A 21,995-nucleotide genomic window follows, 5' to 3' on the forward strand; every position below is an offset into this window, starting at 1 on the left:
ATAATCGCGAATAAATATATTTAAAAAAGTTAATCCTAATTTTATAAATCAAATATTGTCAACTTTTCTAACTTTAACATGACAACTGATCAACAATCAGTAATATTTCTTGGAGGCTTTTAATTGTGTAATGTACAAACTTCCGTTCCCCTGTTGAAACTCTTGGCAACACTAGAGTGTTTTGGAAGAATTGCGGTTGATTTATAGAATGTTCCCCCGATAGGCTGAATGTATTTCTTTCGGTAGTTGCAATTAAACTTCTAGAGGAATATGTGCCTTAAAACTGTAAATACCGATATGCGGTATTGGATCAATGGATATGGATCAGAATTGACTTTTGCCTGTTAGACCTATTTATAATTAAATGTCAAACTCAATGCCCTAGGATTGATCGAAATAATAGAGAATATCGAAATCAGCCATTTGAATACAGATTTTGACAGTGATAATGGTTTTTATGAGAACATTTCATCTACAAACTGGAAGTTTTAGTTTCTTAGGAAGACTCTGTCTTGTAATTACCGATAATATTATAATAAACGGATGTAAATCCTTTAAAATTAGGAAAATAAACATAGACTAAATAATAATTACTCCATTAAGAAAAATAAATAATATAAAATAGTTTTCTTCCAAAATTATTATGAAAAACAGTAATACACACATTTATTACTTCGGTTGAAATGTTATAATACATTTGAATTATCGTTTAAATAGTAAACATATGTAAATGCATGTTTTAATTTAACATTTTTTTAATTAGGTTAATGATAACTTTAGATTTTTTACAGTTGAAAGTTCTAGCTTAGTTTGATACGAGGAGTAAATAGCCCGAGGGATTATAATTTATTACGAGGGGTTGATTTATTTTTTGATGTGTGGCGCTAATAATCATGTAATTTATTGTCATATATTGTTAACAGTCAACATCCGCCATTTCCAATATTGTATTCGGAAATCTTGCATGAGCAGTGCAATACATACAATACATACACTGTCATACAAACAGTGTTTGTTTTTTCAATTTTATTATTAGAGGGTAAAAAAGAATTTAAGCTTATTTTTTCTTACAAAACTGTTTCAAAATGTATTAGTGTTAGTAGAAAGGTTGATCAAGGCTTGTGAAATTTGTTCATCCTGAAAGTATACATCTCCACGTTGTTAAAATTAAATAACACCTGAAAAAGTGCGTTTGTGACATGAAAAAGTGTGTTTGTGACATGAAAAAGGCTGGGTTTATGGTTTATTCGAATAACATAAATTACGTTATCGCTATTTCCCCCGTGATTATCGACTGCTAGTTCAAATTTCATTAATTTCAAATTTTACATTATACTAGTGTTTATGATCAAGTAATTTGTCAATTTGTCCTAACTCGGTTTCGAGCAAGTCGTCAGGTTTCTTCAGGAATTAATTCTAAGATGTTTATTGGCAGCTTTAGAACCTGTTAAAGACAGATACGGTATCGGTGAAAGTGCTAGTACCTGCTCCATGCTGGCCGTATGTGCGTCAACCAAGCCAATATCGTGCATTGGCGGCATTTGCCTGACACACAACACCAATATAAAACATTATGTTCAAATATCACATGATTAAAAACGTATACTAGTTATAAATGGTATAATAAAACAATTATATTATGAATCAAATATGTTATGACATCTGAACTTCGACTCCGGAAAGATGGAGAAAGGTGAAACATATCTAACATCAATGGTTTGTTTAAGAGGTATAACCTTGGAAATGCTGAAATACTTTTCTGATTAGAAAATTGTTTCATTGAACTAGAAGCATTAAAAAAAAAAAAAAAAAAAAAACGGTACCGTAACATAACCTCTCGGATTATTTATGGTTTCTCTTACAATGAATTACACTGTTCTAGAAGCATGTGACAGTAAAACTTGTACTGTGTAAACAAACTTTTTATATAATAGTCTGTACTTAGTGTACGCATTCAAAATCGATTTCTATTGGTTACACAACAATATTGGTGTGAATAATTGACAATAAACTATCGAAGTACTGAGCGTGATTTCACGGCACAAGAGCTGTCACATCCCATTGGTTGTCCTCAAGGCCAGTCATCACGTAACTTGTCAATGTAACGAGACGATTGATCAGATAAGCCGGCCGCACAGTTTGCGTAACTTCCGCTCAAGTTTTTGGTCCAGAGTGGAGGTTAAATTTATTGTAAGAATGTTTCATTATTGGTATTGATCATTACAACTTGTGTATAAATATGTGATGGTCATTCTCGGACCAAGAGATAAAATCAGATCCGACCAGACATGAAATCAGATTTCCTTATCTTACACAATTTTATACACACTTCCTTTACAAACTTGACATTACTGCTCTTCTCATTACTGTCAATCAGTCAATTAATACAATAATATCAGGTGAAAACCGTTTTAGGAATTATAATGGATTTGGTTCCAATCGGTATGTTGTTATCTTTTTTGCAGCGGCGGATCCGATTATTTGGAACCGGAGGCTATACGACGTATATCATTAAGCGTTTAGGGAGCAGAGTGGCAAAATATCAACGCTAAATTTCGGCTCTAAATCGAAAGTATTAGATACCGGTATAGCTCAGTATGTGAAAATATGTGAAGGAACGGTTTACATGAAGACACAAATACATTATTTGTCTGCCCCGACGAGGAGTAGGTCTCTGGTATTAGTGGATTAAAAACTTATTTCTTCTACTGCTATAAAGTAAATAGAGATTTTATTGTTGTATAGTCACATATTAAAAAAAACATTATATATTTCGTCCTTTATCGGTCCTTATCATGTTATCATCAGTGAACTAATAATTTGCAGACGGAGGCTAACGCGAACAAGTTAAGCGCTTAGAGAGGGAAGTAACACTAAAATTCGCCATCAAAATTATTAGATTGCTTCTTGGGAAATTTATATGAAGGATCAGTTTTAAAGAAGGTGAAAATACATTTGAATAGAACAGCAGTGAGGAGCCGTAGTGTAGTTATAAAACAATTAATTTAACACTGTAAAGTGTTTATTAAGTTACCCCGCAGTTATTAAGTGACCATACAGAAGATTGTTGTAGCCCAAAAACCGGATTTAGTATGAATCACGTTATAAAGTAATATGTAGATGCAGTTAATCCACTGAAGGACGCGTTTACACGCTCTCACTATCTCTGATTCTTGAGCATTCGCATTCGATTTCAGCTTGCTAAATTGTCTTAATAAAGTTGATCGGCGATCTAAGTATTAGAAAAATTATTCAGTTTGTGCACGGTTTCAATCTGGTAAATAATGTTAGTTTTTGTGCAGTTGTATGATTACGTTGCATCGTTTTGTTGCCTCAGTAAACGCAAGTAGGGTAATTTGTGACTTTGCTACCTCCATTAACACTAGGAAATAAGTACAATGTAGCATCCGTGCTGTTGCTAATAATATATTATGAAGTTAGAATGTCCGATTCTGGTTGTTTCCAAAATATGTAAAGTTTCCTTAACAAGATAGATCAGATATCAGAATAGCATTCACTTGCAATGAAATAAATCAGATATGATTCAGAGGACAGTTTTTTTATGTTGGAAAGGCAGACCGAAGCATCGATTGAAACTTTGACGTATATTTTGTTGAACAACGACAATAAATACAACTATTGGATCTAAATAGTAAACTATAGGAAATATCTAATTAATGTTACACATAAGTTCGATCGGGACTAACGCAGAGTAAGGAAATACAAGAAGTTGTACGTTCTATAATATGTATATACTCATTCAAGTAGTTCAAATTAGAAAAAAGCAGAAAACCCAGTGCTTATAAACATAACATATTTTCTGAACCCTTCATCAGAAACACACTGATTTAATGAAACAGAGAAACAGAACCCAAACCAAGAATTGAAAACATTCCAAAAAGAATTTAAAGAAATAAATAACCAATAATTCAATATATATATATATATATATATATATATATATATATATATATATATATATAATTTATAATTTCAATAAACATTGAATCACAAAAACTACTTGTTCAACCGTGGCTTGTATATATATATATATATATATATATATATATATATATATATATATATATATATATATATATATATATATATATAAATCGAGAAGCAACTTACTGTCAAGGTAACTGCAACACCTCGCCGCCTGTGTGTGGGTGCAGAGGCGTGACAATAACCGGGGCAGCGCGACACTCGTACACACTGTACTGTGGTGTGTATGCTATCTAGGGACTGACGTGTACTATGGTAGAGGCGAGCCTACAGATATGTAATGTATAATTGCGTCACCGTGTGTCCTTGCATCTACATAACTGGGAAGCGCTGTGCGCCAAGAGTTCCCTGTGGCGTACAGTAGCGTGCATGTGTATTTCGATTTAGTCTTATCACCGTATAATGGATTTTTTTTACTGTCAGCACCTGTATAGATTGCAAGAAAACTGTCCAATAGTAAATAATAAAAATTTAGATTTTTTCATTGGACGTTTCGTGATTTTTTTAGTCAAGCGTGTAACATTTGAAACTGCACAAAGGGTTTTTTACAAATGTATGTTTCAGAATTAGCACATAAACGTGGTAAACCCTACTTATATATATATTTACTTTAAACTTATACGTTGGCAAATATGAACACCTAAAAAGCTCCTATACAAATTTCGTGCTGGTATTTAAGTATTAACCATATATTATAGTCAATAAAGTGTAGGTTCAGTGGAGTTTTAAGATTGCCTTATATTTAATAATAACGGTATTATTATATTTTCCACATGTTATATTTTTATATTATGACATGAATATTATTCCGTCAAACAAATGTACATATTCGATAGATTCAGCATAAAAAATAAATAAATGTGGCCCGGCAGCGATGGATTTTGTCCCCGATTCGATCTCTCTTCAGGGAAACAATTAAACAAAGAAGTCGAAGTACAAATACTGTGTACAAAGGTGAGCTAATAAAGCCTTCGCCAATCAGAAACACGAGAGTCGATCGTACAAGAGCGTTCCGATAAAGCGATCCCGAAGTCCCCAGGCGCCTCGTCGTGACGTGAGGTACAAGCGGACACATATTGACAGCGAGAAAGGGTGAACAGCGGGATTAATTGACTCTGAAGAAAAATGGCTGGCGAGGAGACAAAGCGGATAAAGTTTCATTAGTTGAAATGAGTTGACTGGGACGCCCGCAGTTGTTGACTGAGCGGGGCTTGTTATTGGGCAAAAGGCACATTGGGTGCGGTCTCCCCCACCCACCAACTCATATAGTTTGTCTAGAGGGCTTCTTGTCGTGACTCGTGTTCCTGCTGCAATACTGTATTGTGCTGTGAGCTGTATTTGTATTGCGACATGGGCCTCGGGCGCTACTGCACTGGGTGGGGACGGGGGGAGGATTGACTTGAGGCTTCACTGGCGAGTTGGTGGATCGTCGATACGTGCAACGTTTCTACATCACTTGAACAATGATTGTACTGATATAAACTAGTTGTTCAGTCTTAAATATTGCTAAATAAAAAAGTATTGTCTTTCAATCCGCCGCGCCGGAGGAAGACTTCTTAGGAATATACGAGTAGTCTCAGACCAGGAATAGGGCAGGTCACGTGTTCCTATGCTTGAGTCATAGAGTCGTAATGACAAAACAGAACTTTATAATATTTATAATTTTCGAAGACAATACATCTTCAGATAGATTAAAAGTTAAAAAATAATGATATAAAAATGAACTATTTAAAAACATTCATGTAGGCAATGTGTTAAAGTTCCGTTATTTGGCTTTAAAAACTATTTCTGTACCACTCTAACAACTATAAAAAACGTTATAAAAATAGTTTTTTGAGTGTTTGAACAGGATAATTGAGAATTTCTAGTTTACTACTAAGTTGACACTAATTCCTGCGCCCATCAAAGAGGGCTGTGAACGATAAACATCTTTCGTGATAGTGCCTTACGCGTAGTAAATGAAAACCTTATAGAGACCGATCATAAATGCTTGAAGGACCTATCGAACTAACTTAACCCTAACTGCCTAGAAGAAGTATTGGTTTAAAGGCAGATAACGACATCTAACCGGTTATGGATCAGCACATGGAAAGTATATTAAGAATAATAATCAGTGGTACCCTAGATATATTTATATTTCTTGAAAACTATCGGGTTCGTCCTAATTTGTTTCTCAATGATAAATTGCTGTGGTTAATACATGTTAATTTTCTGCCAGGTGATTTCTCTTTTCTACATTTCTTTAGCTATTACCTACGAGTAAGTACGCATTGTGCTTTTAAAGCGGTCTATGATTAACGAGTTTTGACAAAGGAAGATTGCCATTCGACATGCTACATAAAGTGTCTTAAAGACATGCCGATATAGTTCAATCATCCAACATCAGTAACTGCTGTATATCTTCGTATCTCTCACCTGCAGATCATATATCAATGTGTAATCCATACAGACAAAGGAAAAGTCTAGACATTGTTTTAATATATTTAATGTTTTTACTGCTAAAAATAGTTATAAGGACGTTTCATTGATTACATGTTTTCTTCTTCATAACTCAATGTACTTATTTGACTATTTTTTGTTTGTTAGTCGGAATATACATTGTGATATACATTTGTATGGGTAGGAAAAATCTTAGAAACTGTCAATGTACCACATTAATAAATATTTAATAACAAAATATGTATTTAATAACGAAAATAAGTTGTATACGTAGCACTAAAATTAAGAGAAGAATATGAAGCATTTGAGTTTTAAAGATTGAACTGAATATAAGAAAGGAACCCTGAAATTAATAAAAACTTTCTGTTGTCACATAAAATGAATCAACAGAAGATGATTTTGAGTTAATCAATAAAAATAATACAAAGTAGGAATACGCCACGCCACTTGTCGCGTAATAGGCTTCGCTAACGCACCTCCAACAAATAATAATTTTATTATTTCTTACATTAAAAATCATACAATATGTATAGCATGCGCCAATACTACTATAAACAATACTACTAATGCTAATCTTTATTCTAGATTTGATTTGCTTTTTGAATAGTAGTACAAAATAATGTAATATTCAATGGGGAAGGTCACATGTGCACAGTGGTCTACGTGCAGACTTGGAGTTTTATGTTTAAATTTTTATCTCAAACTGTTAATTTACGAAAGTTTGCTAGGAGACATTAAGTGAACTTTTAAAAAATGAATAGCGAACGTGATTTAAGAACGAAAAAAAAATAATAACTAATGTAAAAAGTCATGAGATTGGAATCTTCAAGACGAGATTGTTAGGATGGTCGTTGTAACAAGCTTTACTATTCTTGCCTTCATAGCCAATTGAGTTGCGGATGTACAACAACCTAATTAGCGTAATTAGCTGACACTCATTTTAACTACAGCATCCTGCTACACAGAGACCACATTATTGAAGATTTCAGACGGCGAAGATTGGTTACGTTATTGTGATTTCAGAGGATGTTTGTTTTGGAAGAGTCAGTGTCTGTTGTCGTTGTCTCTCTGGATAGGTTGAATTCGGTGTAACTCTTTATCATCACTCTTTGTGAAAATTTGAGCCGGACACAGTGCAACTGTTTGCTCTCACCAACTATAACGGCAGAAACAAGGGCCTAGAGAACACACGTTTTGTGTGCTTTCATAATCTCTCTGGAAGGGAAATGAACCAGGTACAGTGAACCGTTTGCTCTTACAGTCTATCTGGACGGACCGATCGGCCGGACAAACGGTTTGTGTGCTCTCGTTGTCTCTCTGGGAGGAAAATGAGCCAGGCACAGTGAACTGTTTGCTCTTATAGTCTACCTGGACGGAACGATCGGCCGGACAAACGGTTTGTGTGCTCTCGTTGTCTCTCTGAGAGGAAAATGAGCCAGGCACAGTGAACTGTTTGCTCTTACAGTCTACCTGGACGGAACGATCGTCCGGACAAACGGTTTGTGTGCTCTCGTTGTCTCTCTGGAAGGAAATGAACCAGGTACAGTGAACCGTTTGCTCTTACAGTCTATCTGGACGGACCGATCGGCCGGTCAAACGGTTTGTGTGCTCTCGTTGTCTCTCTGGGAGGAAAATGAGCCAGGCACAGTGAACTGTTTGCTCTTATAGTCTACCTGGACGGAACGATCGGCCGGACAAACGGTTTGTGTGCTCTCGTTGTCTCTCTGGAGAGGAAAATGAGCCAGGCACAGTGAACTGTTTGCTCTTACAGTCTATCTGGACGGAACGATCGTCCGGACAAACGGTTTGTGTGCTCTCGTTGTCTCTCTGGGAGGAAAATGAGCCAGGCACAGTGAACTGTTTGCTCTTATAGTCTACTTGGACGGAAAGATCGGCCGGACAAACGGTTTGTGTGCTCTCGTTGTCTGTCTGGGAGGAAAATGAGCCAGACACAGTGAACTGTTTGTTTTTACAGTCTATCTGGGCGGGATGATGGGCCGGGCACATTGCCTTTGTGCTCTCCTCGTCTCTTTGGGTGGGAAAATGAGCCAGACACAGCGAACAGATTGTTCTTACTGACTATCTGGGTATGATAATGAGCCGGACACACTGTCTGTATGCTCATATTCAGTATATTAATTATTTATCTATATCCTTCCTAGAATACGTCTTACATCTGTGTCCCAAAGTAGGTAATTTCCGTTGACTGCGGTACGTTATTTGAGAAATTAAGTTTTTAATAGCTCTACTTCTCACCCGTTGCTTACTTTTAGCTGTAAAATGAAAATATATACTATACTATATAAACGTGACTACTACTATGGATTAGTGTGTCATTACTATCCCAAAAATTAATCTTTTTATATATAGAAAGTAATAAGTTTTGTAATAGCCTAAATAATTACTGAGTTTTGTTTGTTGCAGCAACTCAAGGAGAAGACTGAGGCAGAAAATGATGTAAAAATCAATGCAGCCATCAGGTAATCTTATCCTGTTGTAGGTAGAGTAAATGTTGTGAGTGCTGACATACATCTTATCGCTTTAACAACATAGTTTAATCTTTTCTACTTTACTTAGTTTTTTCTATTAAAAAGCAATTTGCTGGGTTGGAAAAGAGAATTAATAAATCAATTTTTTTGAAGATTTAATTTTGTAATACAAATAATTCTTAGTGAATCATTAAGATGGGAGAGGAATAAGCACGTTCATATACAAACCAATATATAGTGTGTCCTGTAACTCTCTGGACAAAAGGATATCAAACTATTGCTCAGTTCAAGACAGTGACATTTCATCATACAATCGTAGGTCTCCAAAGTTTTGTTTCCCAATTGTATGTCTGTATGTGTTTTATAAAAAAATAATATCTTAAAACTAGACAGATCTCTATATTAGACATATGGGAAACTGAGCTCCGAAGTTCCATGTTCATACTGTACAATGTGTTTGCCTTGAACTAAGCAATAAATAGTAAACAGGGGACACTCTGTATATAAACATGCCAAAATATAGCTATTCTAACTTTTGTCATGACATCACGAGGACAATATGCATACCAATCTTCTAAAATGGCGGAGATCCTGATTAAAAACCCAGAAGGTGGTAAGCCTGAAACCGGGAAATCGAAAACTGATCTGAGAGGCCAATGAAATCCAAAGCATATGGTGATTGGAATTTGGAGCTAAAGTTAGAAGAAAACGAATCCTAAACCAGGTGAATCAGAGACTGATAGTTTAAAATAGTGATTGTTCCAGGGGCCGGGGGTAACCCTTGAAGAATTGTAGGTATGGAATCTTAGCAACAGACTGTCCCACATTTTCTGGAGAATCCAGTATCTGAGAGATCTGTCGATAACTGGGGAAGATCTGGAGCCTGAGGAGAACCAGAAGCTGGGAGAGTCTAAAGACTGGTTGTACTGAAGCTGGATGAAGGTTATATATCCCGTATTCGAGAAACCACAATAGCAAATAGTAACTAAATATTTTACTACTTTTATCCGTCAAATGCACCAAATGACAACTAAACCTTACTAGATAGATGACTACACTGAGATGATGACGTAGATCATGTCTGTGCCAGGATTGTCTTCGTGGCTTTGCAAGGTATTGTTCAACTTTGATACTCGACTCCTTGTTACGGTCTTCAATTTATAACCACTTGGAATATGGAATTAGACTCTGGAGCAGCTGTGAAGCACGAGCTTTAACGAGTTTTTAGATTTTTTATTGTTAGAATAAATGGTTAGGTTATCTAGGACGATTGTGATACAATATTTATATTAACTTTTTACAATAAATCATATTATCATTACTAAATGAAGCTTTCTGGTAGGTTTTTATCCTAAATCCATAAGGAATTGTGTCAGAGAATAAACATGCAATTTATACATTTCAATAACACATAGAATTGTAATATATTTTATATCGCAACAACAATTACTCCAATACCTTGATTAAATTTTGTTTTCAGAAATATTTAATATGTACTCAAAGAAAGTAGTTTCCAGCGTATTGAAACAACTATAATTTTTACGATGAAAAATATGTTAAATTTTTAACCAATTCGCTGTTACCAAATTCTGATATAGAAAATTAGATAGTCCTCCAAAATTAGATCTTCCCTTCTGATTTCATTTGCAAGGAAAAGTTAACTAAGAAAACCGTATTAAAGATAGAGTGATTTACGACCATAGATAAAAAAACTTTATTAATTGATTTTAGTTTAACAATTTTAATGAATTAAAAACAGTTAAAATTGTTTAGCCGGTTAAAGAATTTTAATAGTTGAGTATATTTACATTTAACTTATTCTTAAAAGAATTAAATTTTGGGTTAAAACCCGAAGTTTCATTGAAAAGTCAATGGAAATTATGAACTTTACTAAACTGCATTCCGTAAGAATTTACATTTCGAAGTAACACTGCAAATTTCTTTCGCACAAGCATTTCCTTTTTGTGACCATAGTTGGCGTGAGTGACGCGTTTCCGGTGATTGTGATGTTTTACAATAATCACAATTATCTCAATAACTATTGTCAATTAGGTTCTGCGTCCTATAAATTCGAAACGTTTATGTTTTTTACGTGTTTGACAATATTATAAATGTACTGTTTATTGTTTTTTTTATAAATAATTAACATTTAAAATGGATATTCAATTATGGTAAATTGTGTGAAACTTGTTCTATAAGTTTAATTAGAACTTGTTGGAAATAGTAAATAATAATATACCGTAGTTACTTATCGTGTTTTCTTAGTTTGAAATTGTTTGTAGTTTTTTAAACTAACCTGCTGTTTGTTACCTAACGTTACTGAGAATTTTTAAAATAACTACAGTACTACACGTAAGTGCCTTCTGTTTATATCTTATTACTGTATTTTATTCGGTTGCTGGTTAAAAAGTGGACTCCATTTAGAATTGGAGCTAACGATTTTTAACTCATTAGCAAGTTGAACCTAACTAAACTACATACTCAAAATATATATATATCTTCTATATATATAAAAATGAATGTTTGTATGTTTGTCCTTTATGGAATCGTGAACTATTGGACCGATCATGATGAAAATTTGTACGTATATGTATTTTTCCACGGAGAAGGTTTATAAGCTATGCCCATCCCTTTCCCGATTCAGGATTCCGCCCCACTGGTTACAGAAATACCCATAAGAAATGCATTGCAGCAAACATATGTTAACGTCTTTTCAAATTTTTAATCAGCTGTTCTTTGTAAACATATATTACACTTATAGTTTTAAAGCATAGAGTAAGCTTAAGAGAATAATATATAAAAATGAATGTTTGTGTGTTTGTCCTTTATAGACTCAGAAACTATTGGACCGATCACTATGAAAATTTGTATTTATTTGTATTTTTCTATGTAGAAGGTTTATGTACAATGCCCATTGACGTAACTCACTACCAGGCTGTACTGCAAGATATAAAAGTTATCAAAAGCGCCTGCACATTATAAATTACGACACAGTTACGTATATTAAATAGCCAAACACTATTTGAAGGCAAAAGAAATATACGGGCAAAGCTTAAGAGACGCGTGCGAAGCCGCGGGAAACAGCTAGTATATATATATATATATATATATATATATATATATATATATATAACATATATAAATGTTTGTGTGTTTGTCCTTTATAGACTCAGAAACTATTTGACCGATCATTATGAAAATTTTTATGTATATGTATTTTTCCACGTAGAAGGTTTATATGCTATGCCCATTGATGTAACTCACCACCAGGAGGCGCTGCAAAATATATAAGTTATCAAAGCGCCTGCACATTGTAAACTACAATTACGAGATAGTTGTGTATAATAACCACACACTATGTGAAGGCGCTAAGTTGTTATGGATATTTGTCTTTCAAATGAATTTCTGTTTGGCCTTATAGCTTGAATGTTAGACCACTTTATTATTAAGTACATGTACGTGTATAATGGCTATAAACATACACTTTTGGCAGATTCTCTTGATAGTGTCAACAAGCTAAACTCTACATCGGCGTTGACAATATAATTCACTTGAACCAGAAGTGCTCATACACGAGCAAAGTTTACAAAAAGTGTGCGAAGCCGCGGGGAACAGCTAGTCTATTATAAATCTAAAATTTCTTAAGAGTTCTCATAATCTGTATAATTATATTGATAGCTCACGCCGCCCACCTGACGCTTATTTTTAAACGCCTTCAGTTAATAACGTTCTATTTGGTGCACTATGTGGTAGAATATTGCCTGTATGAAATTGAAGGCTCTCATTCACGATTTGAATTTATCAGTTTTCAAATTTATCCATTCAACGTTACTCTTTTTTTGAAATTGTGTATTCGTATAAAGATAATAAACTACTTTTTTATTTTATGAATGGTCTTTATTCCATTCTCACGTTTAGTTAGGAAATGGCAACCACATTTATAGGCTACATATTATTAGGCTACGATTTCCTCCGCCGTATTAAAAATTTTTCTAAGTGAAAAATGTACGTTGTGTAAATGTATTACAAGAAAGTGTGTTATTTTTTATGTATTTTACTTGGAAAAGATTGTTTGTCCCAAATCGCCTCTATAAGAAATAAGTGGTAACGTTATATATTTTGCGGGATGTAATTTTTCACGCTTAATGAGTTAACTTTTATAAACAAATGTCCATGCCATATTTTCTAGATTTTTAATGAATTACTTTTATTTTGTTTGATGAACAATCTGTTGCTCTCACGACTTAAGAGCATACCTTATTTCTGCTGCTTTTCAGGAATACTAAACTTTGTGATTTTACTAATACTGTGAAAGTGTTTGTAAACACATTTATTAATAGATTTTTTATTAAATTTGAATTACACTGTAATTATATTTTGTTTCGCCAATAAAACAAGCTATTTAATATTAACAGGATTGAGACACTCTTGTTTTACGTGTATCTGGTATTGATCAAAATATATTTTAATATAAATGAAATATAATATGTATAATTAATAACTAAGATATTTTGTAACTTAACTCATTCTTCACATGTTCAAGCAAAGAAGGTAATATATATGTTTTTACTATAAACTTCTAACAATTTGCTCATTTTTAAAGATTTAAGCGCTCTTTTTGCCTCCAAAAGTATGTAATGCGTATTCAATGTAGATTCCTAAAATAAGGTGATTGATCAACGAATACAACACATTTCATTGTTGTGCACATTAAGTGTGAAGTGCTATTAAATTAACCCTTATGGATTCGATCAGTCGTCACAACAGTCATTAAAAATCTGTATTCAAACATTAGTTCGCAGTAATTTTACAACAATACTAGAATAATAGATCCCCTAATAAAACGTTTGTTTACATTAATTTTGAGCTATTATTTAATTGGCAATAAACTAAAGTTACTCGCTTGACTCTTTAACACTTTTAACATCACATACTTTCTTTATCGCCATTAGTATTAAAGAGTAAACATAATAAAATGAGAAAAATATGAGTGTGAATTCGGTAGTTCGCGCACACGATTCATCTCCTAGAATAGATAGAGAAATGATCTTTGTGACTACCATGTACAGAAATTTGTACTGGATTACACAACTTGGATATAAAACATATAAAATCTTGAAATATTCGGTCTCGCTGTAGAGAGTGATCTTCAGCCAACACATTTTAAGTCGAAACTGCCCGTGCTACATATCCGTTTATGCAAACGAGTTGGAAGAACGCAGCTATGTCATACTTGGCTACACGATTATGACCAATAAAACCAATCATCAAAGATCAATATGGCCCCTTCACCACAGGCAGCCAACTTTTTGATAATTTGATTCTATCTTGGTTGATTTCTTCATTGATTCTTTATTAGTACGAAGTGTTTGAAATACATTTGTTTCGACGAATACAATTTCATATTGTTTGTTTTATGTTAGTGTATCTCAACGCACTGTGACTTACCCTTTTCCAATTTAAGTTTCTGTGTTGCCCAGTATTATTTCCGTGAATTAGTCAGAATATAATTATTTGGATTGATATTGTTGTAGAGTATGATGTCCAAAATCCCCATTCCATTTCTAGTTATTTATCAGTCTTAAAGGGTTTAGTTGTAACGTTTAGGTTTTAGTAAAACTTAATAAATTAAAATTATTAATAAGTACTTTTAAATTAAAATAAAATATGAAAAAAAGCAATCACACTGACAGGCATCGGGGTGATAATTTTAAATGCCTGGATTAGAAAAATACCTTCTGATTATTAAATATCCTGGTAGTTTGCATACTAAACAATTGCAGGCTCTCAGTCCTGTTTTGTACATAGTTCCTTATCATACCTTAACTATGTAGCGACTCACTGGTTTCCTTTTATTTATTTTAATGCTTTAGCATCTAAAGGTGCGTCTGGATGTTGTATTTTGTGGCAATATTTTAATACAATTATTGTCATTGTCGTCGTATTGTTTGATATCACAACGTTTTATACTCTGCTTAACAAATAGGTTGTAAAAACATTAAATTTTCTATATAAGCCTTGAGCTGATAATAAAGGCACATCGTTTATATTTTTTAGGATTGTTTTCCCATTAGTGTTTGGTTGGATATAAATGTGTTGGAATACGGGGCAGGAATTGAGTACTAACGTTTACCCAATTCAATGATGAGATAGTTTGCTTCTGAATATGACTCTAATTGTCGCGAATCGTAACAAATTTTAAGTTTCTGACTTCTTCCCCGGTTTCGGAAAATTCCAACAGTTTTTTTCAGCAGTTAATATATTTTAACATACAACTAAAGGAATAATCAACGCATCTACAGTGTAAACAAAATATCTATAATTTATGACATACAACATGACTGAATGACGCAATCTTTTGCGAAAATAATTACGTAAAATTTCTCTCAAACGCTTGAGTTTTAGAACATATATACGTCTTACACGTATACATTTCTCGTATTTTAAGAGTTAATTTTTCCCCTTAATATGTTTGATAAAGTTGAACTTGAATTCCTAAAATGGAGGGCATTATTAAAACACTGTATCGGATAGTGTCTATAGTGATATTAAAACCACAACACTGGATTGAACATTCCATCACATTAAGTTCACGGTAGTGTCAAAATAACACAACTAGACTAAAACATTGTTATTTACTGTACTATTTAATAACTTAATATGGTAATGATTCTTGACGTGTTATATTAATTTTATTGTATTACTATAATAGCAACACAAAACTAAGATATTTATTGATTTTGTTTTTTTATAATATATTCTTATTACACTACAACGGGGTAAATAATTAAAATTGATTAGGGATGTTTCCTGAAGTCCCATGATAGACCTTGTTATACAAGTTATCGGCAAAAACAAGACAAGTAAAATTAGAAATAATCGAGTTATCTATGAGAAATTACAATACTGTTGGATCTAGTATTTTTTTTCGAAAACCGATACCTATGAAGAAAGAGGTCCTAATTATTATTAATCTTGTTGTAAATGTAGATACTCTTTAGGAACACCTGATTCGGCTTATCATCAATATATTAAAGCAGACCAATAGGTGCAATGATTAGGTCTATTTTAAGACAGTAACAAATAGAAATAGAACTTATATAAAATCGTCTCAGTTTTGAGAGAAATACAACCTTAACAAGACTAAATACTCGTAAATTCAAATTTACAACAAACCATGACCATATAGAAAAGACAATACAGGCATCTTTAGGCAACATATTTTAATCCTCAAAAAGTAACATTTACAGTAACTCAACATGTGCCTACAATACTTTTACAGTATTTTTGTAGTACTGAAAAATTCATACATATTAATTTTACAGAATTGTTATATTAGACTGAAACTGATATTCATAACAATTTTACTGCATTAAAATACCACTATTATTAAACTAAGTTAGTGCACACTCTTTTATATTGTTGTTTTAATATGAATGAAAGACATTTCTTTATATTAGTTTTTTTTCGATTTGGCTCAGCTTTAGCGAAGTCTATTTCTCGAGGAGCTGCAAAAATGTCATCTGTATGCCTGCACGATATATAGAAAATGATCTGACCTATAGACTTGAAAGATTGCATGAAACTTCATTTATACATGAGGAATACCGAGTTCGATGATGATGATGTCACTCTTTGGGATTTGGTTGAGCGTTAGCAAATATTTTTACGTTGGTCTTATGAGTAACCATGGTGGCAACGAGAAAATAGCAGAATAAGGACATTTGTTAGTTAACAAACTGTGTACACCCATAAGAGATTATAACATGTGACATGTAAAAACATGTAGCTTACCCATCCCAGTTTATTGTGACAGTTTATTGACTTTTCTTATTTAAACATTGATATGAAACCCAATTTAGACTTAAAATTTTGCATAAAGCTTCATTTGTACATAGAAAAGAATGAGTTCTATGAGCGAGTGTCTAACTATGGAGTTTGTCTGAATGTTATTATAGCCTATCGCAACAGGGTGGCACCATTTCTTATACCTGTGTATTAAAATAACATTACTTATAAACTACATATTTCCGTACAATTAAGCGCTATTTTCTCACAAAAAAGAACTAATGGTACTTGAATCTCAATATCCATATTAAGGGATTGATCAAACACTTTGGATTATGTTTGCATTATTATAAAAAGACCAGATAAATCCAATTTTTCAGTTGATTGTTAAATAAAAGCTGTGGAGTAAAAACGTTATTCGCTCAAGTTTATAATATTTTTACAATAACAATATTGAGATTTAAATTATTTATTCGCTCACATTTTACATTATTATTAAAATAACAGTACTGGAATTAAATCCTGTGGTCAAAATTTGTGGGTGAAAACCTATTGATTTTTTTCTGGCTGTGTGAAGAGGTAAGTTTTGAGTTGCTTTAACCAACATATTAAAATGATGCAATGTTCTTTATTAAACTAATGTAAAATCCAAGAATTTTACCAACCCTCAGCCTTTACAGAGAAAACCTATAATATACTTCTTTTATTGGAGTATTGGAGATCTTAACAAATTTGAAACACCAAAGACTTCCGACAACAGTGTACAAGATGGCGGCCGAGAAGGAGATTGCGTTAGTAAAATGTTTAGCGAAAACGGAATCTGCTGAGACAAATGATATGGTAACCGAGTTTGGCGTAATATCGTTACGTGGAGGTTCTGGTGTAATGCTATCATCCCCCCCCCCGCTCCACACCACTGCCAACCTCCCCCGACCACCCCTGTGACGTCACTTCAGTGTTTACGTCGTTACCTCATCTGTCACGAATAGAAGGTAACCCGGTTAGAGGGTGTATGAAATATTCAGGTATGCCGTGCATGTCTGCTGAATTACTGAAAACCTTAAGTGGATGGCTCCAACACCCCCAGGTAACCTTATTTCAGCCGACTTTAATTTAAATTGCAAATTAACTCTTTAATTGAATTGCAAATCGAGATTAGGAAAACGTCAGGAAAATTTGCCTCACATAAAGATATCTACACTCTTTTTCCTACATGTAAACCTATACGTATCTCTTCAGCTAATCTCGAAAGATCCAAGTTAGTAAAGTGTTATCTTAAAGAGTTTGTTGCTTAAAAAAGTAAGTATACCCTACAATAAAGCTTGAATTCACATAAAAATCTCTTCTTCAAGTCCACCAAACCAATTAATAGACTGGTTTAGTACATCATGTAGGCATATCTGACTGATTTGACTGATTTTCAAATACCCAAATGCCAGAGCAAGCCTATACTTCTTCATTTGCGATCTAATTAGTATGTTCGCTAAAACTAGATGTTATAAACCAAAAGCAACATGAGTTTTAGAACATAAAATATTATAAGTTTTGTTTTATGAAATTTTTTAAATATTTCCTGACAGTTGGAGTTGTGGAAAGAACATAAAAGTAATCCTCATAACGTCTTAAAACTTAAAAAGGTGTTTGAAGCTTCAAAAAGTTCCACTTCGCATCATATCATGAATTTTACTTTTCTTTCGACTACTGTGAAAAAGATGTTTTAAAGTTTTGCTTTTGATTGCTTGTCGCTAATTTAAATTTAAAAACATTGCTTTTTATTTATAACTGTTTATGTGCAAGCAGATCGTAATCCATATCGCTTATATTTGCAAAATCGTTATTGTTAGGATCAATAAAAAAACATTAGCAGATAAGGGGAGCAGTTTGTATACAACTTTTAGGGACATCTGTAAATTTATGTGGTTTTGTACTACAATCATGTTGCTCAAGTAAATAGAAAAAAATACTATTGTTAATGACTTGTGTTTTATTTTATATAAGAAATGACAAAAAGGTCATAAAATAATCCGAATACAAACCTAAGAAAATTTACATAAAATCATTATCGAACATTAAAATTCAATACATTACATTTACGTATCTCTACAAATCAACAAATTAATGATATAAAATCATTTAGAATGTTATTACATTCAGCACCAGACGTTTATGTTACTGTACAGCAAGTGTAAACATCATTATCTTGAAGTTTCACGTGGAGCTGGCTGTGAATCATACTGCACGATTTCAAATATAAGACAGTCGACACTTATATATTTTACCAATAGAAAAACACGAACAAGTTTTTTTTCTTTAACTGTATTACCATCTAAAATCAATACATGTATTGGTTTAAGAAATGCAATCATGTTGTTAGTTTAAAATAATAGAATACACTTTTTTATTAAAATAATAAAATCAGCCTATCTTGTGAGGCTCGAAAAATTCATTTCTGTCTATCTGTCTGTCTGTCTACACTATACAACGAAAATGAACTAAAAGTATCATATAGCAAGATATCCCGAGAAAGACCTTATTTACAGACTATATTTTTCATGAAACGTTATGTCTGCATGTTCAATTATGGAATTTCGCGGAGGATCATTGAAATCCATCACTCATCAGGCTGACACAATTCCTTTCTTTGTTTGAAGTTTATTTTTGACGATGGAAGGATTGTGAAGAAAACAGGATTTTTTCCGGACATTTGCCATCGTTCAGTGAAACAAAAAAAATGAACAACACTACGTTTCGAGATCTGCAATCTGATATCTTCTTCAGGCAAATAACGAACCTAACACATAATTACAAACTATATATAGGATATCTAAAGAATGAAATGAGCTATCAACTTTAAAGTGTGCATGCGAAGCTTATTACGCGACACGTGGTGTGGCGTAGTCCTCCTACCTTGTTTTTAACTGGGATAAAAATAGTTTTTCGCTTCTTGGTAGCATTTACGGTCTCAATTCGATTCATACTTCAACGCTCGTTTAAAAAAAAAATTGACCTTGAGTTTTTCCATTGGCGATTCTTAAAAAAAACTGTTACATATTTACCGATAGCACATACAAAATCGAATGAATGTGTGAACGGTGTAGTAAAAAAAGTAATTTGATTTTGATCCACTGTATTCTGTTACTTAAAAATTAATGACTTATTCTATAAAATGTAAATTTTGTTTTTCAGACAAGTGGCTTTAGCTGACCTGATAATTCTGAACAAGTGTGACTTGGTCGCCAGCGAGCAGAAAGACGTGTTGACTGCGGCTATCAGGTAAGTGGAATGCAACATCACATAATAATTCTGTTAGCGATAACGTTGCTCCCATTATATTATTTTCTTTATCTATATGCCCTATTGCGTATCTGATTTCACTTACGATTCAAATAGTATAGAATTTTAAACCTGATTTCAAAAGGCAATATTTATTCTTTATTCTTAAATTGAGTGTGGTTATATTATGCAATAAATAGAATTTTTGTAACAATGGTCCAATGCAATAAATTGTACAGTTATCGATAGCTAGAAAAACAAGATTAAAGTATACCTATTAGAAATGCAGAATCATAGTTTAGCCTATTTACTTAATAAAAGGATACATATATATATATGTCCATTAATTAAATTTGTATAAATGGCAATGTCGGAATGTGTGTGTATATATATATATATATATATATATATATATATATATATATATATATATCCAATTTACTAGCTCTTGGATAAGTTTTATTAGTGACGCTACCTTGGAATTGATCGGTCTTATCTATAATTTTACCATACCACAACGTGGTTTATATAAATAATAAATTTAATATAATAAAAAATATAAATTTTCAGAATGTTTTCCAACATGAATTTTGGGCCTTATAAGCATATTCATCAAATTTTGATGTCTCTTAAATACTATTCTAGGTGGCCTTGACAACAATTTATATATATATATATAAATAAATAAATATATATATATAAATATATATATAATATAATATATATATATATATATATATATATAAAATCAATAATAGAAGAAAATTTCAAGTAAATATCTTTGTTTGGATAGAGTGTTTGTTTGTGTGAATAGTATTGCAATGGTTTGAGATTTGAATATATGTTCACACCGAACCCATAGAATATTTACTAAGTACATGTACATACAGTTGTAGTAGATACGGTGGAGTGAAGGTGACTCGTGGCTCCGGGCGAGTAGTACGTGTTTATGGAACAAGATCGCGCTAGTGTCGCCCAATAAGCTATGATACCCTAGCGACTCATCAGTGATTTCGACCTGTTGCCGCTAGAGCTCGGTAGTAAATTGTGTAACGCTGGGTACAATTTGGGAATCGAAGCTGTGTGTGACGTATCCATACGTACTCCAGACCAAAGCTTTGCATATTGGGCGCGTCTTGGGGATGAACTTGTATGATAAATCCGTAGATTACCTTTCAAAATCATGTGTTGATAAATCTCATATACACTAATACGGGCTGGTTCTGCAAAACGTTTCTCTAAATCCTGAGGAATTTTTAGAGTAAATGTTTATCATCTCCAGAAATTGATCTATTCGATCTTCTACCTCTAATACTTTTAATTTTTAGACATTGGTTGATCAATCTGCTATTACATACTCTAATATAAAATTATTCTACTGAAAACTCAGCGGAATGATTTTATCAAAATGTTTAAAGATAAGTTTTTTTAATTCATAGGTCGATCAACCTGACACTACTGTAAATACAATAACAATGTATATTGTATGTAAAAGCTAATTTAAACTAGGTGTACTAAAATATATTCTAAAAATAAATAAACTAAACTAACCCAATTTTTGTAATCCAACCTAATGCGGGAAGTCCTTGAAAACAAAGTAGAGTGTCAAAAATCCGGACCGTCGATAATCCGAATTCAATGTTTAAGAAAAGTATTTTTCTATACATTTACAGTATTTGTATCAAACAACATAATGAAAAAGAATTTATAGAAAGCAAGTTAAGGATAGCATTTACATGCTTGTTGATTCTTGGGACACTTACAACTGATCTCTGTATCTGGAAAGAGCCTGGAGAAAGTTACGGTCTGACGAGGTAACCAGGGCTGAAGAGAATAAAAATGAAGATGATATAAATGAGGTAACAGAAATCTGTAGCACGATACTGTGATTTCAAGAGTGTCACAAAAGTGATGCCAATGAGTGGTTGGTTGGTTGTTGATCACAATGATCCTGGACATGTTGTTTGAAGGGTTGTATGTACATACCCTATAAATTTTCTA

The 21,995-nt window shown here is 32.9% G+C and overlaps 2 protein-coding genes across 3 annotated transcripts in view; one reads left to right on the forward strand and one right to left on the reverse strand.

Annotated features, from left to right (window-relative positions):
- LOC124354753 (alpha-tocopherol transfer protein-like) overlaps positions 1–21,012 on the reverse strand; it is a 43,332-nt gene extending 22,320 nt beyond the window's left edge. The window contains exon 1 of one of the 2 annotated variants that reach the window (XM_046805436.1): positions 20,883–21,012. The gene's annotated coding sequence lies outside the window, so the exon portion shown is untranslated. Of the gene's footprint in view, positions 1–4,131; positions 4,521–20,882 lie in introns of those variants that run through there. The other variant, XM_046805435.1, reaches the window with a different exon arrangement.
- LOC124354747 (COBW domain-containing protein 1-like) overlaps positions 1–21,995 on the forward strand; it is a 225,382-nt gene that overhangs the window by 162,386 nt on the left and 41,001 nt on the right. The window contains exons 6-7 of the mRNA XM_046805418.1: positions 8,869–8,924; positions 19,908–19,994. Of these exons, the coding sequence (XP_046661374.1) occupies positions 8,869–8,924; positions 19,908–19,994 (143 nt within the window). The remainder of the gene's footprint in view (positions 1–8,868; positions 8,925–19,907; positions 19,995–21,995) is intronic.

The sequence above is a fragment of the Homalodisca vitripennis genome, chromosome 2 (assembly GCF_021130785.1).
Source record: "Homalodisca vitripennis isolate AUS2020 chromosome 2, UT_GWSS_2.1, whole genome shotgun sequence".
Classification (NCBI taxonomy): domain Eukaryota; kingdom Metazoa; phylum Arthropoda; class Insecta; order Hemiptera; family Cicadellidae; genus Homalodisca; species Homalodisca vitripennis.